The sequence below is a fragment of the Gavia stellata genome, chromosome 2, assembly GCF_030936135.1.
Source record: "Gavia stellata isolate bGavSte3 chromosome 2, bGavSte3.hap2, whole genome shotgun sequence".
In the NCBI taxonomy this organism is placed as follows: domain Eukaryota; kingdom Metazoa; phylum Chordata; class Aves; order Gaviiformes; family Gaviidae; genus Gavia; species Gavia stellata.
The window spans coordinates 75,843,749-75,871,243 of record NC_082595.1 but is presented as its reverse complement, the minus strand read 5'-3'; the positions used below and the strand labels follow the sequence as shown (position 1 = coordinate 75,871,243).

At 38.6% G+C, this 27,495-nt stretch overlaps 1 protein-coding gene across 2 annotated transcripts in view; it reads left to right on the top strand.

The window, feature by feature from the left end:
* BCKDHB (branched chain keto acid dehydrogenase E1 subunit beta) overlaps window positions 1-27,495 on the top strand; it is a 130,766-nt gene that overhangs the window by 11,550 nt on the left and 91,721 nt on the right. For both annotated transcript variants that reach the window (XM_059831160.1, XM_059831155.1), the window contains exons 4-6: window positions 16,355-16,488; window positions 17,135-17,290; window positions 22,149-22,257. In XM_059831160.1, coding sequence (XP_059687143.1) covers window positions 16,355-16,488; window positions 17,135-17,290; window positions 22,149-22,257 — 399 coding nt within the window. The remainder of the gene's footprint in view (window positions 1-16,354; window positions 16,489-17,134; window positions 17,291-22,148; window positions 22,258-27,495) is intronic.

The following is a 27,495-nucleotide window of genomic DNA, read 5'->3' as shown; positions in this document are numbered from 1 at the left end:
AAATATGGCCAACAGGTAAAAACGTGAAAAATCCCTATCTCCTGCCGACCAACTCGCAGAGGGTCACAACGGCTTTAGGAGCTAGTAGGTTAAGTGCAATCATGTTTGGTCAATGCTCGAATGAAAGAATGATGTTGGGAAGAGAAAATATGTTTCTGGAGTTGTGTGAGGCAAGGAAGGAGCATCAGACTGTAGGATGCAACTTCTTGTGAATGGTGAATTTCAGTAAGAGAAAGAGAGAGTTATTGAACTGGGAGGAGGTTCTATTTAATTAGAGGAATGAGAGCTTGCTTATAGGGAGTGCTCTCACACATTAGAATAAAATGGAAGTATTGGTAATCACTGAACTCTATAGACAATAAGGCAATTCCAATGTGATGGCCTGAAAACAGGTAGCTAGTGGAATTCTGAAACAGATCATGTCAAGCACTTTAACATATAAATAAATTCAGTGTTAAGCAAGTTAATGGTGAATTATAGAAATGATAGGTACTGTTGCTAAAGGTTATACAGCTCCAGAATTTACATGAGGCAAGGGGTGCTGAAGGATTTTAAAAGTTCTAAGAATCACTGTTGTGATTCTGTGATATTTTTGGAAGAAGTCTTTAAAGAAATTAGAAAGGTGTCTGATAGTATCATCAGTCTTCTGCAAAGCCAGCTATGAGTTGGGTGTGGATGCAGTGAATCCATGTGTTAGTACCCGACATAAATAGATTTGTTGATATGAAATTGGAAAAAAAGTGAACCGTAGTAAGGGAAGTTTTAGTCTAAATATGTGTGTAGGATTCATCTTGACAAATGCACCATTTAAAAGCTGGATCTGATATAAGCAAGTAGTTCAGGCTTCCTCCAGGTTCGATATCAATTCTAGCAGGTAATTTGTGCTGCCTATTCAAGAGTATTCAAGACTAACTATAAACATGGAATCATAGAATCATTTGGATTAGAAAAGACCTTTAAGATGATTGAGTCCAACTATTAACCTAACACTGCAAAGTGCACCACTAAGTGCTGCATCTACATGTCTTTTAAATACCTCCAGGGATGGTCACTCAACCACCTCCCTGGGCAGCCTGTTCCAATGTCTGACAACCCTTTCAGTGAAGAAGTTTTTCCTAATATCCAATCTAAACCTCCCCTGGCACAACTTGAGGCCATTTCTGCTCATCCTATCACTTGTCACTTGGGAAGAGAGACTGACACCCACCTCATTACAACCTCCTTTCAGGTAATTGTAGAGAGCAATAAGGTTTCTCCTCAAACTCCTTTTCTCCAGACTAAACAACCCCAGTTCCCTCAGCTGGTCCTCATAGGACTTGTGTTCTAGACCCCTCACCAGCTTCATTGCCCTTCTCTGGACATGCTCCAGTACCTCCATGTCTTTCTTGTAGTGAGGGGCCCAAAACTGAACACAGCATTCGAGGTGCGGCCTCACCAGAGCCGAGTACAGGGGCACGATCACATCCCTACTCCTGCTGGCCACACTATTTCTGATACAGGCCAGGATGCCGTTGGCCTTCTTGGCCACCTGGGCACACTGCTGGCTCATCTTCAGCCATCTGTAAAATCAACACCCCCAGGTCCTTTTCTGCGGGGCAGCTTTCCAGCCACTCGTCCCCAAGCCTGTAGCGTTGCATGGGGTTGTTGTGACCCAAGTGCAGGACCCGGCACTTGGCCTTGTTGAACCTCATCCGGTTGGCCTCAGCCCATCAATCCAGCCTGTCCAGATCCCTCTGCAGAGCCTTCCAACCCTCGAGCAGATCAACACTCCCGCCCAACTTTGTGTTGTCTGCAAACTTGCTGAGGGAGCACTCAATCCCCTCATCCAGATCATCGATAAAGATATTAAACAAGATCGGCCCCGAAACTGAGCCCTGGGGGACTCTGCTTGTGACCGGCCGCCAACTGGATTTCAATCCATTCACCACAACCCTTTGTGCCCAGCCATCCAGCCAGTTTTTTACCCAGCAAAGAGTGCCCCCATCCAAGCCATGAGCAGTCAGCTTCTCCAGGAGAATGTTGTCGGAAACATTGTCAAAGGCTTTACTGAAGTCCAGGTAGACTATATTCACAGTCTTTCCCTTGTCCACTAAGCGGGTCATCCTGTTGTAGAAGGAGATCAGGTTAGTCAAGTAGGACCTGTCTTTCATAAACCCGTGCTGACTGGGCCTGATCTCCTGGTTGTCCTCTATGTGCCATGTGATGGCACTCAAGATGAGCCTTCCTACCCTCAAGCAGATCAACACTCCCACCCAGCTTGGTGTTGTCTGCAAACTTCCTGAGGGTGCACTCGGTCCCCTATCACTCAGCAGCCTGCGTTTCTCTTCCATGGCATCTCTTCATATTTGCTACTAAGGGAGTCTAGGTGACTGCTTAAGTTAGATTCCTAATGTTTGGATGCCCTATTAGATTACCTTCTAATTTTTTTGAGCTATTGAAAATTATTTTTAGACTGAAAGAGTAGTGTAAATGAGTTTTTTACTTTTCAGTAGGAAATTCTTGAATGCCATTTTAGTTCACTTGCATCTGTTTGGAAATATGGGTAGGAGGTGAATACTTTGAATGGGAATTTTTATTTCAAAGAGTCTCTCAGTTCCTGGAGGATGCCACTGTGGTGTCTCCCACCAGAAGTGGGTGCTTGCCCAGGGTAGAAGAGACTTGGCCTCAGTTCTGTTCCTCAGGAGTTGTGAACTTACTCCCGCAAGAGTTGACTGAGATATCAAAGTTGATGTCTGTGGAGATGCAGCAGAAGTGGTTCCATCAGCAGTTGTTCTTTTGAAATGTTTTGGAATGAATTTGTCTTTTGCTCATATGATTCATTTGTCACTGTTTGGGATCCTCTGTGTGATAGCAGAGTGAGGAAGAAGATAGGTTTCTTCCTTTCTGGATTAATGTCCAGATTAACCCTCCAGATTGGAGGGTCTTTCACTCATGGCTTTTATTTTTGTCTGTTCCGGTTTCTTTTAGCTGTTCTGTTTGGTCTCTGTTATTGCTGTCCTCCTCTTTTTGTTTGTCAATGCTTACAGAGATGTACTGCAGCTTACGGTATTCTTACACAAAGTCAATTAGAACAAAATGCTTTTTGTACAGTTTCTGTGTAACATTGCTAATATGTTCTGGAGTGATGTTTGCTGCCTTTATTAGCAGTGTGGTGTTGACTGTCAGTTTTGTGGCATGCTTTAGGCCCTAAGTCTTTCTATTGTACTGCTGTGCAGCCAGTAATTGTTTTTATTCTGGATGGACACTTGATAAAATAAAACTCAGCAAGAACAACTGTGTGTGTGACTCCTATATGTAGGGTAAAACAAAATCAATCTCAGATCATTTCCTTTCAGGTAATTCTGAATTACATGCATGGCTAGAGACATTTATACATGCAGACAGTAGTAAATGAGGAATAAGTAGCTTCAATTTTTTTCCTCCTTACTCATTTTTCATAGCTAGATTTCTTCATGTGGAGTAGAAAGGATGCAGTAAGTATGCGTGTGTAACTTGAAATTTCATTCCTTTCTTACCCTATTCTGTTCAAGCGTATAGGTTTGTTTTCTAAATAATCCTTCCTATACTTGATGCAGCAAGAAATGTAGGTAAAGTTGGTAGGATTCTTTTTCTTCCAAACCATATTTAAAACAGTGTGAAATGGATGGCGAGCAGATTGTAAACAGTAATTAGTGTCTGTTCAATCGGTCCAAGATATTTTCTTGCAAATCGGAAAATCATAGAAGAAAAGGAAAATCAAGAGAAGAAATAACACTTGTATTGAATTCTGTGAGGGTGAGGGGGGTTGAATAAAAGTTTTCCCCTGTGGAAAATTTCAAACACATCACAAACCAAGTGACTGAACTGCATATGAAACCACAGTTATAGCAAGAAAATAATATCCTTATGTCAGGATGACCTAGCCACATTGGCAATCAGCTGGATGCTTTAAAAATGATTTTATTTATCACTTCCATATTTGTTTTCCTCTACTTTCTGCCTGCCTTACAGAATTAGATCTCTGAAGCACAGGGTATGTTTTGGGACAGATCAGCTGGCAAAGGCTGTTCTTAGCCTTCAGTGATGGAGATTTTCTGGCTTCCCTACACATGGTCCCAGTGCAGGATTATTCTTATGGTGAAACTTTTTCTTATTGATCAGTTTTCTCTGGACTCTGGTTGCTGCAACTGAAGGATATGAGCCATCCAAAACTGGATACGTTACTCTGGGTCTTACTGAGTAAAACCTGGTTGCTTACAGCTTTCTGTTGATAGAGCTCATGATAATGCTAGCTTGTCTTGCAGCAATAACGTTTATTTCCAATGTCTGATCCACTGTAATCCCTGGTTGTTATTCTGTGGACCTTGTGTAAACACCTGTGTGAGTTTTCAGGGAACACTTCATTCTCAGTAAATGAGTCATTTGTTTATAGTCCAGTAAAATAATTCAGGAATTTTTGTTTATTTGGCCAGGAGATGGCTGTACCTAGCCATGTCCAAGGGACACCAGCCTTTCTAAAATTGTGGTAGTCATTCTTTGAAGAAAAGTATTTACTTGAACACAATACTTTATGAACTTGAGCTGTAGAAAACTCCTGAAGGCAAGTTCTGTGTTGTAGTGAAATGCCTATGGGGGAAAACATGGATGAGAAGATAAGGTTGTCCCCAGGTTGTTACAGTGTTTGAAGTTTTTGGCTAAGGATTGGATATGCTTACAAAAATTGCTTAATGTCCTGACAGCTTTTAGTAGCATGAAATAACAGGGGAACCTTTGGAAGCTGAGCTAATAGAGGTAGATATTATGTGTTTTTTAAAAAAAATTCTAATAATTGGCCTCTAAAATCCATAAAATACTTTAAAATGTTTATGTTGTAAATCTTTTTTGTTAGTGATTTCAGGGAATTGTTTATTGCAGAGACTTGACAGCGTGTTACTGGTGAGGGAGCAGAGATCTGTCTGGGTCTGTTCTTGTGGTGCCAAGCATTACAGTACAAGGGGAAGAAGTACAAGAACACAGTGTGGGTTAGGCTGGTTGGGGCCTGTAATGCAGTGTATTAAGGTAGTGGGTTCTGCCTCCCAGAAGCTACTAGTGGTTGGGTATTACTTCAACAGGTGGGGAGACACTCGGGTTTTTCCATGAGTTTTTTTTATCAGTAATCATGGGGTATTTTGCATGCTTTAAGAACATAGCAATATGCTGTTATAGGGAGGAGAAAAACTCAGCCTAAAGTAGCATAGGAAATAAGTGTTAGGGGTTTATTGTATAAACAGATAAATAGAAAATGTTAGCTCAATGCTTCAGAAGCAAGACTGCAAGGCTGTTGGAGAAGCACTGTGCTTCCTCTTATATGTAGGTGCTGGTCTTTCCTAACGTATTGCACGTGGTAGAACGAAGTAGTTCAGAATTTCTGACATGGTGGACTTAAGCTGAGGGTGGAACATTTTTCTCCAGAGTTAAAAATGGCTAGTTGTTGTGTATAGATTAAGTAAAACCTAAGTAGTCTGGAGTTTGATTATCCTTGTTTCTTTGTGGATGGCTTTAAGTGGAGAAATCTGCAGGTTGCTTGCCTGGTTCTTCCAGAACGGTTTGGCAAGATCTGGATTTTGTTCTGATTTATAGAAATGTCTTTGAACAGTAACATCTGGAGAACATGTTCCAGGCTCATTATACAATAATACATTTCGTTCATTTTTATCTTAAATAGGCAATTCTTTTCTTAAGATTTACAGTTAGAAAAAAAAGTTATTTGAGACCTTGATACGATGTAGTATGTCCTTTTATGTTGTTTGTATCTGTGGGATATTGATAAAAATCAGTCTGTATCAGAGCTAAACAGAACTTATTTCAGTTTAGTTTTTATTTTTTTAATTGTTCTGATAGTGTGCCTGGTGTGAAAACAATATTTTATTTGTTTGGGACTTACTAATATTTATTATGTTTCTTTTTGTATGTTGTAAACCTGTTTGAGGGAAAGATAAGGGATATACTTTTCAATATAAACTTGATACTCAGTACAGAGCTTAAGAAAGCTGTTCTAACACATTTTTAAGATATTTCAAGATACATTGCTGGACAAAAAAGTATGTGTTGCTGAACTTCATAAAAATGGAATTTTCCACTTCAGGAAATACTTGCAGTGAAACATTTAAAAGTAATATAGTGTCAAGGAGGATGGAACTTTATGTATTAAAGACACAGGATGGAATCGAGCATAACTAGTATTTGCAGTCTGTGTTAATAGCAGGTCTGCAAGCACAGTTCGTCTACCTTGTTTTAGATGTCAGTCTTTTACACCTTTGCTATTTCTTAGGTGGCATTTAGTGAGTCTCAATTTCCTTGGTTAGTTCTGTGATCAGTATGCCCTCTGTTTCATTTGTACTCGTCAAATGGGACTAATTTAGTATGTCCGCTGTTCTCTTTTTTTCTGCCTCTGAGGATGGTGATAAGAGTGTGGTAATTATCACCACTTCAGTTTAAGAAGGTGCTGCAGACTTTATTACAGGGAGTAAAACACTGAGTTTTCTTGGAAGTAATTTGCTAGCAGCCTGGAAGGGTCAAAAAGGTCAAGACTAGCATCCAAGTTCAGTCAATTGTCTAAGCAGCTTTGCAACAGAAGGGCTTTGAGGAGCAGGTTAATCTTAATTTAACTTGATTCAGAGCCATTTTCCAGTGACCAGGCTGACATAACACACTAGTCATTGATTATGAAAGCTCTCCTTTCTTTTTAATTTGTAGAAATATTAAATCCTCAAAACCTGGCAAGGAGTTTTCACACTTGTATGGAAGCACCAAGTATAGATCAGTTTATTGATTTTTCTCATACACGTGCTTTGCATTATCAAGAGACAGGCATGGTTACAAGTGAGATTTGTGAGATGTTTTTCTTTACTGCAGATTACTGGTCATTCAGCACTTTGTTCCTGAGTACTCCTTTAGCAACATTAAGTCACTGCTTTTGTGTTGAGAATAGTTGCTTCACAATTTAGGGTAGATCCAGCATGCTTTCAAATTTACTATAAAGTATTTGTACACTACTGATACTGAAGAGTGTGGGAGAGGGTGCCCTGTATTTGATGCAGTTTTGCTTGTTCCTCAGTTTGTCATCCAGATAGCGTACCCAGCCTATTACAGCAGAATTTTCATTAACACGTGGTAATATTTAGATTGGGTAACTGTTAGGTATTTTCCTCTTGGATCTCTTGTCATGTCATGTAATGTTGCAGATAGTGTGAAAATGCATGGAACTGACCTAAGCCTCTTAAATAAAGCTGACATATTGTCCCTTGGTTATACCCACATATAAGTGTTTGGTAGATTGGTAGATGTCAATTTTAGGGCGTATTTTTGCAAGTAAGCATTCTGTCATCTGGTATAGCTTCACACATCTAACTTTATGGTCAGTTACGCTTTTCTGCAAGTGTGCTTCTCGCACAGCAAATTTTTTTTGTGGTTGAGCAAGGAATGTTATTAATCATAGCTGGAGGAACACTTGAATGCCTTAGTGCAGTTAGGCATCGTGCTTTTTTCTTTAGGCTGATAAAACTGGGTACGTGAGCCAGATGATCAGAAGGAATTCATTGTGGAGTGGGCTACCTGCATAGTCATCAGCAAAAAGAAATTCTGGTGAGCAAATCTGCCACTTTGATGTGAGCTGCTCATTGAATATTTTTCTAACAGTGTGGAGCTGAATCAGTACTATTTTATCAATGTCATTAAATGCTTCCGTCAGCAGGACAGGTACAGACATAAAAAGTTGGGGCAGTCAGCATGTAACCCTGCTTGGGGCTGTTAATGAATCATAGAATAATAAGGGTTGGAAGGAAAAGACCTTGAAGGTCATCTGGTCCAAACCCGTACTCAGCATAGAGCCAGTTTAGGTTGTTTGTGGTCTTGTCCAGGTGAGTTTTGTATATGTCCAAGGAAGGAGCTTGTACAACCTCTCTGGGTAGCTTTTTCCAGCATTTGACTACTGTCATAATGAGTTTTTTTCCTCTTATAGAATCAGTTTCCCTTTTTGCGTCATTCTTTCGCCTATTACCATGTCCCTGAAAAGAATCTCATCTTTCCCTTGCTTATGCTACTGCCTGGCTGCTTTTTCATCATGGAAGGATTAAATGACATGCAAGTTTACCAGCATTTAAAGTTACGCCAAAGCTTTGCGTTAACCTCCCCTGACTCCTCCCATTCCCACTTCTTCCCTGAAAAAGGGAGATAATTAGATAATATATTTTAATATTTCTGGTTTATTCTTTAGCTTTTGGTGGGATGCTAGTTTGTCACAAGTGATGGGAAATCTGAAGTGGGGGAGAGGGCCAGGAAAGCAAGTTTTGCTTTAGGAAGGTAGAGCTGTTTATAAATAAATTTTCCTGGGCCCTCCCTCATCCAGAGGGCTGACAATTATATATAAGCCTGACAATTGAGTAAATGCTTAATGTTATGTTCATGCTGTGAACAACTTTAAGAATTTACTAAGTTTTACTAGAAAACAAGTTTCCTTTCCTTCCAAACCTGTAATTCATTAACTGCCCAGATTATAAGAATATGTAGATAATTAAGGAGGTTGCTCCCCGTCTATGGTAACATTTTCTTTGTACTTCAGTAGTTCTCTTGACTCTGATATTGTTTAGGGTCTTTGAGAGTGAGGAATAAATGAAAAAGCAATAAACATGCTTTTCTCCTAAGGGAATCTTGGGGGAGAGGAGGTGAAAGTGCAGTTTGGATCTATGGAGCTCTTGGAAGAAAAATGCACCGTCTTGAGTAAGAGAATGATGTGTTGAGAACACTTTGAGCTAAAACTGCTAGTTCAAACATTCATGTCTATTCAAATGTATGAATGCCTTGGAATTAGTAACTGGGGGAGACTTAAAAGGAAAACACCCTTCAGCTGTTTTTAATTTCCAATTTACATGAAGTACTCTTCAGAAGTACTGGTTATGTCAGTGGAATAAATGATAAACCTGTGAGAAATTCCTGTTCTTACCAGTTGCCTGTCAGGACAGGTGCCCTTTTCTTTGGGCAATACTGTGGTGATTAGTGCTTCAGAAGGATATGTATTTTTTTTTTTTTGGGCAAGTGATTCCCCCCCGCCAAATGAAGCTTAATTACGATTTCTGTAAACAAGTGAAACTGAGTAAGAAAGACTTCCCTGTCACTTGGCCTTGATAAAACTGTCTAGAATAAGAAGTCGGGTCCTTTGTTGCAGAGTACAGCGTGATAGCGGATTTTGCGGCAGCAGAAGAGGAAGCAGCTAATTGCAGCTAATTTAGTTTAGTGCATGCAAATCTCTATTCTGACCCTGTTCTTGGTCACCTTTTTTTTTTTGACTAATTCATGTGTCTTATTGCCATAATGTGACTTATTGTTATATTTAAGGAAAAAGTGATGGCAATCTGCCATGGAATTAGTTGCTAATTAATCGAAATCTGAATAATTTTTTCATTCAAAGTACTAAATGTTCACATTCTTTTGAAAGCATAGGCTGCATAGACACAGTGATTTTTGTATGTGTGGATATATGAGTTTCTTCTATATCAGACCCAACTCATTGCACTTGAGACTTAAGTGGGGGCTGAGACCTGGCTGCTCAACCATGTAGTTGGCTGAGCTACGCCAGAGGTATGGCTGAGTCCTTCAAGCCTGCTGTGAATGTCTGGGCACACACAAATGGTCTTGGCTCAGTCTGTGCAACTCTTGTAGGATACAGAATTGGGGAAGAAGAGGAGAGGGAGTAAAGCTCAATTCTGTAAATAATGTTGTTCTACACGCAGTAGGTAAAATTCATCATAAGAAGTTATAAGCTACTTGCATATGAAATCCCTTTCATTTAATGTAATTACTTTTCATCTATTAGGTAGGTGAAATGATCTATTTTAACGTGGGCAGCTCTGGAAAAAGCAGCTTTTTAAATGGCATGGCACATTAGTGTGCAAGGCTTCAAGATTGAGAGGTAGACCATCTCTGTGTCTGTGAAATTGAAGTCCTACTTTGGACAGTAGATTTGAAGTTTGCATACTCAGCTGGGAAGCTAACGTGTTTTTACCAGTATTCACTATAGAGGAACAGTGCCCATCGCACACCCTTTTTTAAAGCTGAAGAACTGTGACTAGGAAGGATATCAATAGAATAAGTGGTAGACCAAATTGATGAAAAAGAATAATAAATTACTAGAACTGTTTTATGTTCAACCAGGAGCTCTAAAAGAGCTGAGTATGAATTTACCAAACTACTTGCTGTGATGCCTGCCCTCTCACATAGTATCAGAGAAATGGAGGATACCAAATGTCACCAATTGTAAAACAGGGCTTAAAAGGGATTGTGGGAGCAAGAAAGTCTGAATGCTGGATAGATTGTGTTAAATTATGTTAAGGAATAGAATTAGTAGACTTATGCAGATGTACATCTATGAAAAATCCTAGGTATTCTACAATTAGAACAGGTCTTTAGAGGCAGAACTGATTTGGAATCGGTCATTTCTATTTGAATTTTCTACACAAAGTCCCCAGTGAGTTGCAAAGAAGCTATTCTGCTGAGACCTCCTTTTCTTTCCAGTCCTCTCTTTCTCCATGTGCATCCATGATTGTTGCAGTTGAGGACAGAATATATTTAGCTTGTTGGACTCTTCTATTTGGCTTCTAATGGATGTTTTAAATGGAAGGTAATGAGATGGGGACAAACAAAATGCTGCCCAGGTATATTGTTAATACTACTCAGTACTGACATCTTTTAAGATGCCTTTTCTTAACACAAGTGATGTAGAAGTATCCTAAAAACAAAACAAAACACCCTTCTTTGACTAAATCACCAGCAGTACTCCTTGAACCACTCAAATCGTCCAACGTAGACTCTTACAGAGCGATGTGAAATAACTCAGAGTTGGAGCCTTGGGAGGCCTGTTAACATTATAGGAGATCTGTCATTGTTTGAATATCTCATATTTTTTGAAGTTAAATTAAGATAGGAACATGTTTCATTGCAGATACTGAAATCTGAAATACTTTCTTCCTGACGGCTTGGAACAAATAAAGATGAAGCAGGCCAAAACATTAATGCACAATAATCGACTACATATGTCTGTAAACATGTTCTGTTAGGTTGCTATGAAACTTCTTATTCTTGGAGGATGAGAAGATGCCTGTAAGACTGCCTTAAAGCTGTTGCCCCTTAGACAGTGGGTCAGTGGTAATTTGACCATTTGAGGGGTACTTAACGCTTTGTTCTGAAAATCACAAAGATCAATCTTTTTTTATTTAAGTAAAAATAGATCAGGGGAGGATGAAGTAATTGTTTAAAATTTGCTTTTAATCAAATACTGCTTTTTCCTTAATGTTCTTAATCTTTTCAGATTTACCTTATTAGGCAACACTTCTAGTCTATTTATTCACTTGCTTAACAATGCATTTAATCTTCCTGAGTTATCGGGATGGACAGATGAGAAGAATCACCTGTTTTTCACATAGCCATGTTTGCCATATTGCTTGCCTCACTACTTGGAGAAGGGCACCAACCTGTTCAGATGACTGAGACTAGGGATATTTATAAAGCCAGGCAGGTTAATTGAAATGGACATCAGCATAACGTCTTTCTTCAGAGGCTGACGCGCCTGGTTTCAGATAACATAGAGGTACTGCTTTCACCTAGAGTGACAAGTCAGCTTGCGGAGTTTGCGTCAGCTTGTTTTGAGCTGCATGGCTGACAAAAGTAATAGGAGAAGAGTACATTTTAGGAGATGTTTCTTCATTGGTATGGAAATGAAATATGGAAAGACAAAGTATTGCTGGGTTATTTGTCTGCTTGAGTCGGATTTCAGCTGCGAGAATGGTTTGCAAAGGATGATGTGAATGGCTGTTTATCAAAATTAAATTCCTTTTCACATTTTGAAAAAAGTGAAATAAAATAGATAAAAATACATAGGTTTAATGCCTTTAAATTTTCAGTGTTTAAATAATTTATATTTGTTTTAGTAATGGTTTTCATATTGTATAAATAAAGATAGGAGGTTAAAGCCATGCAGTATGATTTTTAATGTTTGGGGAAATGAAGAAATTTGTTTTATCCTAATGATGTGTGTATCTCTGTCTTAAAAGGCTATATTTTATTAACAAAAACGAAACAACCCAGCCCTTGAAACTCTAGTATTCATTAGATGGGAAAACAAGCCTTGGATAAAGTGCTTTAGGTTTTGCTTTTAAGAAGGGATCAGTATTATTGTTGTACATGTAAAATCAAAACCATTCCTGAGTAATGAATCTCGTTCAATGACAGTTACCTGGCTCTTTCTTCATTGTTTTAAGCTATAGTACTTCAGGATTATGCCTTTAATTCTCAAAGTCCAAATTAGGTGCTTCAAGCTGATCATGCTATAATTGTCATGTTGTATTTCACATTTGCTTTCATTGATTCTCACTTCATTTATTTCATCATACTCCATTGATAGCAGTGTGCTGCCTCTAATTTAATATATCAATAGTATTTCAGCAGTTGTGTTAGGATGTCTCTTATATTCTGAATCATAGAGGGGCAAACCGGTGTGGTGGACCTACCATGCTTTTAAATTCATTCACCTATCACAAATTGATATTAAACAATTAATTCTGAAGTTTTTATAAGTTGAAAGCTGTTGTTCAAATACATTTCAATTTTTGTGTGATGCTATAGAATTATTTATAGAACTAATGTATAAGGCAATTTCGGTGTACTCTGAAAAAATTGTTAATAAAGAATAAGGTTAGGTAAGCTTAGTATGATCTAACTTCTGGGCATTTCTCAATGACCTGTTTTTTTTATTCTGCTCAGATATTAGTCTATTTATGTAGGCTATGTGGTAGAGTTTTACAGATTTAACTGCATTTCAATAAATCAGTACGTGTTAGAATAGAAATTCACATGAAGAAAAGAAGGCCAATTGAGTATTTTGATTTCAATATTATAATGCTATGTTTTTAATTTTACTGTGAATTTCACCTTCCCTGCACCCTCCCCCACCCCCGTCTCTTCTGTAGTCTTATTTTTCCGGTGTTATCTTTGCTGGTCAAAATTAACATGTAAGCAAATGAAATACATTGATCTGCCAACAGACTTCTAAGAAGTAGGAAAGTGTAATATGTCTTGGTAATGTTAATGCATTTTTAGTTTATTAAAATATGAGCTGTTTTATAGTAGAAATTTAAATGCATCAGTGAAAAAAAAAGGAAGTAAGATGTCTAATTCATGGCACCCTAGATTAAATATAAAGGAGGGAAGGAGAAGTTTGCCAGCTGTTTATAGTTTTACAGGTGGATACAGGTACAGGGACAGCTCTTGTGATTGCATCTGAAGCACGGATGTTGGTAAGGCCTGGGGCAACTATGTGTTTGCATAGGTGGTTTACCTTGCTTTTTCCTTGACCACAATGCCTGCCAGCAGAGCGAGCGCACCAGACGACGCTGTATAGCTTGGGAACTGAGATTACAGCCATCCTTCGGGAATGAGAACAATTTACACAGTGTACACTCTCTCTAGGTTCAAAAAATAATCTTGTGTTCTCCTTGTTATAGAAGTTCTTTCAGCTTTCCATGGCGTTATTTTCCTTCTCATCCTATGGATTAGTTTACTCTGTAGGAATGGGACTAAACAGCCCTGAAAGCCCAAGTTTCTTATTCTGCGTGGGAGAAGCATGGTACTGATGTGACTTGATGATCTTACAGGTCTTTTCCAACCTTAATGATTCTGTGATTCTGTGACTGAAATCTTCCCCTTTTGTCAGCTCTTAAGGAAGGAGTTGATTCCTGCATGAAGCTTTTTGAACCAATTTTTCTTAATTCTTCGGAGTAAAGCCAAGACACAATTGATGTCTGTCAGAAGTGAGTATAACTTAACTAGGAGGACAATAAAAACAAGTTACATCTTCTATAAATATCTTCATCAGTTCTGGGTTTCCCAGAGCATTCTGTCTTTCTGCTGCTTGGAATGAAAAGTCTTTCAGGTCTGGGGCTGATTTTATGTAGTGGCATTGCCAGACACATTGGTAGTACTAGTAAAGAAAGAATAGAAATATGCAGACTAATAGCATTACTGCAGCACGCTGGTAAAATAAATGCCCAGAAAGAACGAATGGCAGTGCTATGAAATTACTGCCACTCTCATTTCCTCTGCCGTTTTTAGTCTGAAAAACTTTTGAGCACAGTACCTGCAGAAATTATTATTTTTCTCCTAGGAGACGTGAAGCAAAGTACAGATGACCCACATCTGAAAATTACTGAGATCAGCTTGCTCATATGCCTTGGAAGTGAGAACTAGCAGGTTTTTCTACTTGTAAAATCTTCTGTGATCTGCAAAGTACTTTGCTGTGATTCAGAGTTGATCAGGGTAATACTGGGTGTGTTTGATATTCAGACAACAAAGCCCCACTTTTTTTTTCAAAAGCTGTGCAATAATTTTGTTAATCTGGAATGCAGTTTTAATTACTGAGCTAGCTGTGGTAACATTTTTATCTCCAGTGACAATAGCAGGGCTTCTAAGTCATAAGAATTTTAAGTTTCTTGACAATTTATTTCTAAATGAGAAGCAGCCCAGTGTGCATGTGTCTTAAAAGTACTGTAAGTCTCAGGGATTTTTGTTTCAAACACTGATTTATAAAAAATGATTAGAAGTCATAGAAGTTTGGAATGAGTGATTTGAGAAAATGGTGCTTCTCCTCACAAAGATGATCTTTAAGGTGCTTGAAAATGTTTCCTCTATCTTGTGTGCAAAATCATGGAGTGTCCTGCAGCTGTGGTAGCCCCTTGAACTTGTGTTGGCTTGTATAGCCTCACTGACACCACCAACATTGTAGTATCATTCGATTGCATTTTTTTACTTGCCTTAAATTAATGCTGTCTTAGCCATGTTGCTGGTGGAGGGAAGAGAGAGGAAGGCAGAGGGAGAGCCAAAACCTAATTACTGATATATCCAAAAAAATGCCCCCAAACCAACCAACAACAACAACAAAAAACCCAACCCCAAAAACCAAGCCAAAACAAAGTAACCCTTGAAGTAAGAAACTCAAAACACCAGGTAAAGCATGTGGGCAGGGTACAAGCAGTGACAATGCTGTGCTGAGTGATGTGTGAAGATGAAAGATGTGTACTTGCAAGATTTGTAAAACGTGCATCCCTTTAATATATCGTAAATATGGCTGTGGGCAATGGCTCTCCTCTTATCATCCCTTTCTAGAACCTTTTGTTAGCTTCCCTTTCTCTAGTTTATTAACTTGCAGCTATTGAAATTAGGAGTCTTCATAGTAACACTTTCCTAATTATTAATTGATTAGTTTAGTCTTCTTAGTTATTTATTTGGTGGTTATTTAGTTATTGTTTAATTTATTTCATAGCCACTGGTTGCATTGTGCTCGCTTTTTTCCATCCAGTTTGAAGTCTTGGCATATTCATGCATGATGGACTCCTATAGAAACCTACTATTTCCCAATGTTCTAAAGGGAAAATTTAATAGCATAACTAGGTTCTCCTGTTGATCTGCCGAGGGAGCGCAGTACTGCTGGCAAATATTGTAAATACGTCTTATAGAGGATATTGTAGTGGTGTTTCATCTCCCTCCCCCTCCTTCTTGTTTTTAATTCCATGAACTGAACAATTTTGTCTTCAGCCATCTATTAGATTGATGCATATTTGGAATCTGAGATTACTATGGTACAGAAATATGTCAGGGCTAAAATGAACTTTTGCACTCCCACGGGGAAGATACAAAACCCAAAATATTTGATTTGCAGTCTTGTGCCTCCAACAGCAGGAACAGCTTTTGTCTCTTGCCTTGGAGACAAACCAAATTCTTTAGTAAGCGCAGCCTTACCTTACGAAAGACAACTGGGAAGACTGGGCACTGCTTACGGGGAGTGTGGGCAAGAGCCTGTATGCTTTCATACAGATGCTGTCGTAGATCCATCTGCCTTTGAGTATGGACAGTTAGTTTTGACTGCCTGAAAAAAATTGAAGTAACAGTACTTTTCTTTACTGTAAGCTTTTTTAATGCTTGTAAGTATTCTTTATTCCTCCCATATAAGCATGTGGGATATGAATGCTTATCTGTATATACATCAGAACAAATTGTTGTCCTTGAAGTATTAAGAACATTGTAAGTTAAAGAAACTGTTCTTATCTTTCATGTTGTTTCTCCTTGTCTTCCTCTGAGCTATTATAAATTAAAGTGAAAGTATCTTTACCCTTTACCTGTAATGGATGTTTATTTTTCCTACATCTAAAAAAGCCCATCTAAAGAACCATATGCTTAATTGCAGGTGACTTGTTTAAAACTTGAATATTTCTGTAGCTATGTTTTCCACTTAGAGCTGGTGTGTTAAAGGAATTGTGTTGTGATTTTTTTTGTTGTTTTTTTGTTTTTGTAGGTAAAGATAGAGTTTTCAACACCCCTTTGTGTGAACAAGGAATTGTTGGCTTTGGTATTGGAGTTGCTGTTGCAGGTGCTACAGCCATTGCAGAAATTCAGTTTGCAGATTACATTTTTCCAGCATTTGATCAGGTTAGTATTAACAAATTTGAGAGAAGTAAAAAGAAACCTTATGAATCCTTAAATTACTCTTCTGTTAGCATTAATACTTGGTTTGAATATGTAACTTTTGCAAATATATCCACAGCTGTATTACTAATATTTATGCATGCTTTAAGTAAACAGGAAGGTACCAAGGCCAGCTTGAAGGCTCATTAAATAATGGAAATTAAAGATGTGGTTTGAAGCAAATGTCTCTTTGTTTGTTTTTATTTTTGGTTTTGTGGCTGTGTTGGCTTCAGCAGCCTTAAATTCCTTAGCTGAGTCTTCCCAACACCATCTCTCACTTCTCTATGCTGCTGCAGTCAGCCATGTGTCCACAGGACAAACGACAGATTTGAACTGGGCTGTTTGACAGTATGGGAGTGGGGAAGCAACTGGGTTATATAGCTCCTGAGGCCTAGGCATCTAACTTGAACACACTAAATTATTGCTTCATTTGTGTTGGAAAACGTTTGCCTTTCCACTGACTTACAGGACTCCTTTGCTTCTAATTTGGTCCTCTGTATCCCATGCATGGTGCAGATGATGTAGTTATATCTCATGTATTGTAGAGGCTTAATGACACGTAACTAAAGGTATTTGACTGAATGTTACTTTTGTATATAAATCTTCCCAGATTGTTAACGAAGCAGCAAAATATCGTTACCGCTCTGGAGATCTGTTTAATTGTGGAAACCTCACCATCAGAGCCCCCTGGGGCTGTGTGGGTCATGGTGCACTATATCACTCTCAAAGTCCAGAAGCTTTTTTTGCTCACTGTCCAGGAATAAAGGTACAGTAAATCTTATTTTATGAAGATTAATTGTGTTTTTTTTGTTTTTTAATGGACCTGACAAACAATGAGTCTGGGTGCAGGCAGGGGAAGAAGAATGGAAGTCAGTCCACAACAAAATATCTGAATATGTTAATAAAAAACTCTTTTAGAAGTTTTCAAGTTATAAAACTTTAACTGTGTTAAGTGTTTGAGAATTTATAGCTATTATTGAAGCAATCTTTAGTAGACATAGCATTTTGTATTTGTGTGCTTTTTGCACTAAAAGCATACATTTTACATCTGTTCTGTGTCCAGCATAGTACAGAAACTAAAAACTAACACTAATAAATAGTACTTTCTTCTTTTTTTTTCTTTCTGCATCTATCTTAAGTGCATTATCAAATTCATTTATATGAATGACAGTGACAGGCAATGGGCACAATCAAACACAAGAGGTTCCATTTGAACATAAGGAAGCACTTGGCACAGATTTCCCAGAGAGACTGTGGAGTCTCCATCTTTGGAGGTATTCAGAAGTTGTCTGCACATGGTCCTGGGCAACCAGCTCTAGGTGGCTCTGCATGAGCAGGGGTGTTGGACCAGATGACCTCTGGAGGTCTCTGCCAACTTCAACTGTTCTGTGATTCCCTGAACGATAAGTTTAGGCAAGCTTTCTGCGTGAGATGGTGGCATCCCTTGATGCTAAGATTCCTAGCACTTAGGTGGATAACTTCCCTGGAGAAGAGGGAGGGGTGGGATCTAGTTGTCTCAGATTGAGAGAGCACTGTTTGCCAGCTCTCCATTTTTTTTCTTAGTAAATTTTTGTCTATGGACTTGTACTTGTGAGTTAACTGGCATCTAGTCCATTGAGAAATGATTCATAGCTTGATTAATGTGGAAGACTTAAGCAAAACCAGTATTTGTATGCTGAAGACACATGTTCATTGTTTATCTGTTGTTTAAACAATTGTCTGTATATGATTTTGGTGTTCTAAAACTTCAGATATTACTCATTCCAGGGAGGCCATAGCCATTTTTTTTCTCTTTACTTAAATAAAAAATCTTGTATTATTCACATTTTATTTCATGATATTTGAGAAACAGAATGCATTTTTGTCTTTGGGTGTTCTTTATGATCTCTGAGGTGTTCCTATTCTTAACTTGAAAATATTTCCTGATACAGACAAAAACAATCTACAAAGTCTTGTGACAGGTAAATGAATCAAGTGGTTTCTTGAGCTTGTTTAAAAACTAGAGTAGTTTATTATGATATGGAACCACAAGATAACTTACATGATTAAGATACTGATGCCAGGTCTAGCTAATTTATGCTGATCTTGTTGGTCAATCTCAAATCTTTATATGTGGAACCAAGTGCTGAGATTTAGTGGTCCACTCTGGTGATTAAAACTCTTTCTAATTCATAGCAACCTAGTACAACTGTGCTTAGTCTTCTGAATAAGTTAATAAGTCAGAATTCTATTTGATCACTCCAGGTAATTTAATTTCTTTTCCCTTATCTCTGATCTTTCTTCTTGCTGGTTTTTCACTTTCTTTCACTTCTCCTTGGGTAAAGTGCTAAAATAAGTTGCTGCCACTAACAGCTGTATTGGGTTTGCGTGGCAGCGCTTTGGTAGCAGGGGGGGCTACAGGGGTGGCTTCTGTGAGAAGCTGCTAGAAGCTTCTCCTATGTCTGATAGAGCCAATGCCAGCCAGCTCCAAGACGGATCTGCCACTGGCTAAGGCTGAGCTAATCAGCAACAGTGGTAGCGCCTCTGTGATAACATATTTAAGAAGGGGGGAAAAAACCGGGAAGCAGCAGCCAGAGAAGAGAGGAGTGAGAATATGCGAGAGAAACAACTCTGCAGACACCAAGGTCAGTGAAGAAGGAGGGGGAGGAGAGGCTCCAGGCGCCGGAGCAGAGATTCCCCTGCAGCCCCTGGTGAAGACCATGGTGAGGCAGGCTGTGCCCCTGCAGCCCATGGAGGTCCACGGGGGAGCAGATATCCACCTGCAGCCCATGGAGGACCCCACGCTGGAGCAGGTGGATGCCTGAAGGAGGCTGTGATCCTGTGGGAAGCCCACACTGGAGCAGGCTCCTGGCAGGACCTGTGGAGAGAGGAGCCCACGCTGGAGCAGGTTTGCTGGCAGGACTTGCGATCCCGCGGGGGACCCATGCTGGAGCAGTGTGTTCCTGAAGGACTGCACCCCGTGGAACGGACCCATGCTGGAGCAGTTTGTGAAGAACTGCAGCCCGTGGGAAGAACCCACGTTGGAGAAGTTCGTGGAGAACTGTCTCCCATGGGAGGGACCCCACGCTGGAGCAGGGGAAGAGTGTGAGGAGGAAGGAGCGGCAGAAACAACGTGTGATGAACTGACCGCAACCCCCATTCCCCGTCCCCCTGCGCCGCTCAGGGGGGGAAGAGGTTCAGGAGTGAAGTTGAGCCCGGGAAGAAGGGAGGGGTGGGGGGAAGGTGTTGTTTTTTTTAAGATTTGGTTTTATTTCTCATTATCCTACTCTGATTTTGATTGGTAATAAATTAAACTAATTTCCCCAAGTCAAGTCTGTTTTGCCCATGATGGTAGTTGGTGAGTGATCTCCCTATGTCCTTATCTCGACCTATGAGCCTTTTCTTCATATTTTCTCTCTCCTGTCCAGCTGAGGAAGGGGAGTGAGTGAGCAGCTGTGTGGTGATTAGTCCGGCTGGGCTTAAACCATGACAAGATGCATTTGCAAAAGTCCCATATCTATGCATATTTTCTCCAAATTACACCAGGAAAGGTAGGATTGATCTTTGGGGAGAGTGGTTTTCAAAACTGCCCTCTTAGTAAACTCTGTGGGAGGTTCCTGACTTAAGATTTTTATTTGGTGTTTTTCTTAAGGTGAGGTTTGGATTTCCCAAGCAAAAGGGAGTTTGTACAACTTTGGCTGTTCAGGGGAAGGACTGTAATTATTAGTAATTAAGACAAGGCTTGTTGGGGTGACGAGGACACTGCTAGATGGTTGTATCTTTTGTCTACTGTTGTGAAGATGTATGTCTTAATGGATCAGACTGTCTTCCAAAATTACTGTATTGACTCTCTCCACTCCATTGTAAGACTGCTCCAGAATATTTGCAATCACGGCTAGAAGCTTTCTTTTCATTTCCAGTCTAAATTTGTCTTGACTAACTTGTATATTTAACCTACCTGTCCTTCATCGTCCCTTTCATATACTAAGAGAACAATTGTTTTCCCTTTAGTCTTTGTTTTGTTAGACAAACAAATCAAACTATCAAAGAGATGTTAACATTTTCTGAAGCTCTTTTGGCATTCATTTTCTTTCAAAACAGTTGATATCGTCATGAAGTATTCCAGCTGAGTTTCTAGCAGTGATTTTTGCAATAGCACTAACACTTCCTTGGCTATATTATTATGCTTTTTTAGGGCTCTACTGCATAGTGTCCTAGTCAGCCTTTGAGTAGATAATAAATTCAGATCTGAATTTCTACTGCTGAGTTCTAAATTTATAACAAAAATGTAGTCCTTAAATCTGTGACTTCTCAGTATGTGTTGTTCAGTTTGCTTTTGCTTTAGTCAGTCATACCCTCAATGTGAACTAGGTCTTTTTGGTATCATTCTCTGTAGTGGTGGTGACTCAGCTTTTGAATAGTTTTCATTACCATGTTCTGACTTAACATTGTACATGAATACGGTAAATAAAGTCTGTCTTAAAAATGATCCCTAAGGAGCTACACTAGTAACATATATCAGTTCGGTAATTTCCCATGTGTTTGTTACCAAATGCTTTTGTAAAATATTAATAGACTGCTTCTCCCTTGTTTGGAAATATCAGTTATCAAGTTAATTTGATGTGATAGCAGATTTAGGTTGTGTTTTGACTATTTTCTATTACTTTTATATAATTAAATGTTCTTACTCTCAAAAAATGTTTTGAAGCCTTGGAAACTCCTGGAGGCAGTAAGTTAGCATGTCTGTAATTACATGGATTTTTTTCCTTTAAACAAGTGCTACAACTAATGTTTTCAGTCGGAGGGGGCCACTTCTAACTTCACAGCTATAAAAATGTTTGCTGGTAGACTTCATGCTGCCTGTGCCAGCTCTTTGAGATCTCTGGGATGTAAATCATCTGGCCCTTCTGATTTGAGGGAATTGAGCTCTCGGATTCTATTTTCATTTAAACTGTGATAATTTGGTAATTTTCTGTTCATAATCAACATTCTCTTCGATCATCCAAAATTAACTCTTCTGTTGGCAAATCAATTATACTTTTTCCTTCCAAGAATTCAGATTACATCTTGCTTAGTTTTCTCTTTGCTTGATAATAGTTTCAGGTATTTTTTGGTATTTGTTCATTTCCAAAATGAATAAATTTCAGGCTTCCACCATAAGCAAAGTTGTAAGTCTTCAAAACTTACTGGACTAAGTCTGAATACCTTCCAGGCATGCTGTGATGAATCTTTACCCGAGCAACTGAGGATCACTCAGCTGAATTTTTTTGTTGTAAATCTACATTAATTTTACTGAACTAAAATATATTTTATATATATTTTTTTAATCTGACTGACTTTCTTCTGTTCCTTCTACCTCAAAATGTTATTGTTAAGATGTTAGTTCTACCTTATTGGAGGGGAGTCCATTAGTATTTAAATCTATTTAAATGAAGGGAACTATTCAAACCTCATCAATGAACAAAATAAAATACAAAATTTGGAGTGTGTGTTAGTAACGTAGCACTGATATTAATTCATTTTGTAAGAACTGCTCAATCTGTACATAGGTTTATTTAAAGCAAATAATTCCTTGTTTTTAATATTAATTGAGGAAGCTTATAGCAGAATTGCAGTTTAAAGAAACTATATAAATATTTTTACAGGTTGTTATTCCGAGGAGTCCTCTTCAGGCCAAAGGACTGCTGCTGTCATGCATAGAGGACAAAAATCCATGCATATTCTTTGAACCTAAAATACTTTACAGAGCTGCAGGTAAAGATTTATATGCTGTATTTTCCAATAAAGCAACACTTTTTTTTTTGCACATATATGTTGATAGTCACAGCTAAAACAATACTGTAGCAGAAGTCTTGACTTGTTTCGTCTCTAGCTGTGTTTTGGGGGTTGCGTTTTTAGAGGAATTGTGAAAACTGAATAAGATCTCTAAATTTGGCTACAAAGGTAAATGAACATTTACAGCCTGATTCATACTCAGTTAACTTTGGAAGTGGAATGATTTGTACAGTCTTGGGTTAAAAAAAAAAAGAAGAAATAGAACTAAGAGGCATTATTCTTTATCAAATTGCAATATAAATTTAACACAAGTTAAACTGCTTGCTTTTTGATAACTCTAGATACTAAAGTAAGTTTCCAGATCAGTTTTTATTTTTCCAAAAGAACTGAACATCACCATCACCATTTTCCCAAAGTTAAAATTTCTTTGGAGTGCTTAATTTCTAAAAAATTTTGAAAATCTGCTCCCTTAGATTTTAATCTTGTGTGGCAGGAAGTGTGGTTGCCATTGCTTTTTTCATTTGTTTTAGTCATAGTGAACTTTTTGGTTCAAAAAAGTTTTCACAGCTATCATTATGTGTAACAGAAGAACAGAGTAATTTGAAGATGATAGTGCTTGAGTTGGTAGTAAAAATTAGCTTGTTACTTCTTTGGACTAGAAAAACTGGACTGAGAACAGATAATGGATGAAAACAAATTTTGAATGTGGAGGTAGGCAGAGTGATTGCGTGAGCAACTGATCAAATAGAACTCAGGCCATCACTTACCTTCACCGTTTCTATGTCATACAGCTTTGTATACCAACTATGCTTGAATCCGTCAATCCAATTTATAAGTTGACTCTGTGTGTTGACTGAAGTTGAGCGAAGGACAAAATGTTTGTATTTTACTTTGGACCTTTTAACAGCACTTTTCCATCAGTGCATCCATTTTGTTAGTAAATCTATCCTCTTCTGAGAAAAGAGAACCAAAGAATAACAAAGGAAAGATGTAGAAAGCAGACATCAAAGCTACAAAAAATAGCAGAATAACTCGGGAACAAATAGGATATTTACTGGGGAAACTGCTTATTTGCTTTTATATTTTCAAAAAAGACCCAGAATTCCCATTAGCAATGTATTTTTAAAAGTGCAACTATTTTTAGTGTGGTATGGTAGGATGTACCCAAAGGGTATTGCATTCTTTAAGTTCAGTGTGTTTTGAGACGTTACTGAAATTTAGCAATAAAGACCTGACCTTTCGTTTAGATGAAATAGTTTGGAAAATGAACTTGAGTCTTAAAGGCCTGTTAAACAAAGAAAAAAATGGAAGTTTAAACTTCCTGTGTCTTTTAAACAACCCTTTCTTTCATTTCTTTTCCCAGTATTTACAAGTCACAAATACAGATTTTTAGAGTTAATAAAATACTTGCTTTCTTAGTGGAATGAATGGCTGCACATAAATATCACACAGCTTTTGAGAATATAGGGAGGTTTTTTGTGTTTGAGGAAACGACTTGTAAAGCAATTGCTGGATCATATAGTGAACATAAATCAGCCTTGTGATTGAAATCTTGAGTAAAGACACCTAAATAGCAGTTAGTGTGGTTTATGTGCTGGTCAAGAACCACCTGCAGTGTTGCTGCAAGATGATGTTGGTAGAGTCTGAAAGACTGTGATTTCCTACTAAATTCCGATGGCCTGATTTTCAGAAACCTTACCTACATTTTTGTCTTAAAATTTCTAAGACGATCAGTTTAGTGGTCTAGGCTGAAATTTATAGTACATTTGTGTCAACATGTGATGGGGGTGATTGTAACAGGTAACTTCTTTAGTTTTGAGACAACTTTGAGTGGACTTTTTATTATTTCTACATTATAAAGCAAGAATATTTTGTTATACAGAAAGGTTTAGATGTTCCTTTTACTTTCACTGAAAACCTTTCCCTCTGTCATCGTTAGTTCACCATCTTAACTGTTGAGCTGTCCTTTGTGGGTTGGGTCAGCTTGAACTGGAAGAGTGGTGTCTGGGAGTTTCTCCTGGAAAATTAATCTCGGAGTTCTTTCTTATGCTGCTGGCCATGGTCAGGGTTTCTTGTAATTCCAGCATAGAAACCAAGTGGTCTGGTGAATTCAGAAATGGACCAGGGTCATCATGATTATTTGTTTGGTCCAGATGCAACAGCAGTAAGACACAAGCCTGATAAACCAGGCTAGGATAAATGGTGGAAAGAAGGATTTTAAAAATACAACTGTCTTGGGTTTTGAGTAGGGCAAATTTTTATAATATCCCATATGAGTGTGTTGATTCTAGCAGGAGAAAGAAGATAGTACAGATTCAGAAATTTGCTTACACATAAGCTTGAACTATATATGTATTTCTTGTCTCTTTCCGTTAGTGTCGCAAAATACTACAGGGTCTCCCCAAGGCTGGGAACATGCAGGCTTTCTAAAAAAAAGACGACGAAATGGTATCAGATGTCCTCTGTTGCTTTATTTATATCTTTTTTCTTTTTTGGGAGGTGGGAATTATTGATTTCTACCAGAAACTTCCACTTTGACATTGATACGTTTTTAGGAGAAAGACAGGGTATTAATAGTATAATATGGTATAAAACCCCACGCAAGATTTGGGACCTCATTGTTCCAGACACAAAATCATTTTCTTTATTTCCATGATGATGGCTAAGGCATTGAATAATGAAATTATATTGCCCCTACCATAAAATTTTTTTGTTCTAGCTTCATGTGAATAGACGTGTTTGCTGCAGAGAACTTCATGACTGATATTACAGTGGGTGTGTAGGGACTTCACTGAAAAATTAAGGTGTCAAAGACAATAATGGGAAGCAGTATTTTCTATCTGTAAAATTAATGTAGGCATCTGAGCATCATTCTCCTCTAATGGAATTTTCTTTTCTTGAGTGGATGATCTTTGCCAGTCTAGCAGCCCTGCATGGTTCCCACAGGAGATAGAAGAGCCTTTCACTTGCCTCACTCCAGTCCCTCCCAGTAGCTGGTGTTTGGGACACACTCTGCTCCCACCCCAGCAGCTGGTGGCCAAGACCCCCACTTGCTCCTGTAGCTCACACCACAGGCCCAGGGTGTCTGCACCCCATTTTGACTCCTGTTGCTGGCCCAGTGTCTTGTCTTCTCCTGCTGCTCTCACCAGCAGCTGGCACTTAGTCCTTGCAGCACACACCCCTGCACAGGATAGGATTTCAAAAGCAGCTAGGACTGACCGCCATGGTGAGGCACAGGGCTCAGTCAAACATGCTGACTGGCCCCGTTTTATGTGCAGCTGACTCCTATAAACCTTTCTGTTTGTTCCCCACCTTGCTCCTCCCCAATCCCCTTCGCCTTCACATGCCCTCATCAGCTGGTGTAGTTCCATGCACCCCCCTCCAACACTCTGGGCCCTCAGGTTTGCATGCTTATTAGTTGCAAAGTTCTGTTTTGCCTATAGTTTCTTGATAGCCCTTCACTCAGTGTGCCTGACCAGGTTTGTTTCTTGTCTTTGTCTCTGTTATGTTTGTCTTCAGGTTTGTGTCTCTTCATATTTTGTTTATAGCTTCTGTTTCTTTATCATCCCATTGGACAAGGTCCTCCATCAGATAATCTTTCTGAAAGAAAGACTCCCACATTCCTCATACCCTTATCAATAAGTGGGACTGAGCAGTTTTGGTTCTTGTTACTGCCTCCCTCATTGTTGGTTAGGTTTGTGTCCCGGCGTGTCTTCCCTATGGCTTCTCCCTCTTCCTATTATCCCCTTTTCCATTGAAAAGATCCTTGTCCAGACACCCTTAAGGGAGCAGATGCTCTCTCCTTCCACATAATCTTACAGTGGTCATCAGAAGTTTCGTCTGTGTTAATTTGCCTTGTATAAAATTAGAAAGGAGCAAAGAAATATAAGCCTTTCTGGGTAAAAGTCCGGAGTTAAATATACAAGTACACATACATAGAATTCTGTTGCTGGTTAACTTATGAGATTATAATGTTATTGAAAGTGCCGTGGTGACATCCTACTAAATGTCAGAGATACTAAGAAAATACCTGAATTAAAAAGAAAAAGGAGGCTTTGATTTATAAAAACTAGTTAACAGCCTGTGCAGTGTCAAGAGCAGATAATGATTATGAATCAAAGGAGAAGATGAGTCACCTTGACATTATCAGGTTTAGATATCTTGTGGAGAACCTACTCTGATGTTTTTTGACCTTTTCAGTTTCATTTAATTGTACTATATATGACATTGGTGGTGTAGAAATAAATACGACTTGCATCAGTGGTTGTTATAGAGACAAGACAGGTAAGATGAGAAAACGTGTTTTCTTTCTGCTGTTCAGATTGCTCTTTTAGAAAACGCAACAGATGGTGCAGCCTCTTAAAATTAACTTGTGATGGCCCTTTTTCTCTGATAATTACAACTTTTTGTTAATTGATTTATTTGAAATCTGTATTTGAAATATTTGATTTAAAGTATTTTATTTATACCTTCAGTAATAGATGAATGGGCTGCATTGTATAAACATTGTTGTCCTGGTTTTGTTAATTATTATGGAAGAATATGCATAGAATAATTTCATTTGCTACTTTTCATCATTGATAGTGGAGGGAGGAGTTTTTGCAAAGGCATTTGGATAAAATCCTGCCAAATCTGGACTTCCCTATAAATTTTTGACAAGCTGAACTTTGCATTTAAGTCAGGAATTCTAGATGGGCTCATCCAATGGACATCTCGTTGCAGAATGGTTTAGCTATAATGAGAAATTAGTTAATTTGTGTAATTGTATATTTAATTTCCCTAAGTGGATAAAACCATTACACAGAGAAGGAGCTCTTTTTGTATCATGTACATCTTCCAGTTTTTCCTCTGGTGCATCCCACAGTCACTTCAAAACCTCATTCATGTCAGTTGCCTGGGTTTCCACTCAAAGGTCCGATGGCATCTTTATAAGATTCTTGTTCTCCAGGTTTCATGTAGGTGACAATCCCATGAAAAAGACAGTTATGCAATGCCAATTAGTATAGTTGTGGATTTCATTATCTTTCAGAATCTCTGCTTTCTTTTGCCTGAGTGTTTTACAATGTGCAAAATCCATAGAAGCCTGGTCTGCTTTACTGTCAACCAGTAATGTGCAGTGAGCAAGGGCTGGGTGTGCCTTTCCCCTCTTTCTTTCCCTGCCCTATATTTCTTTAGCCACTTGTTAGTCAAAGAAATTATTACAGGAAGACACTGATA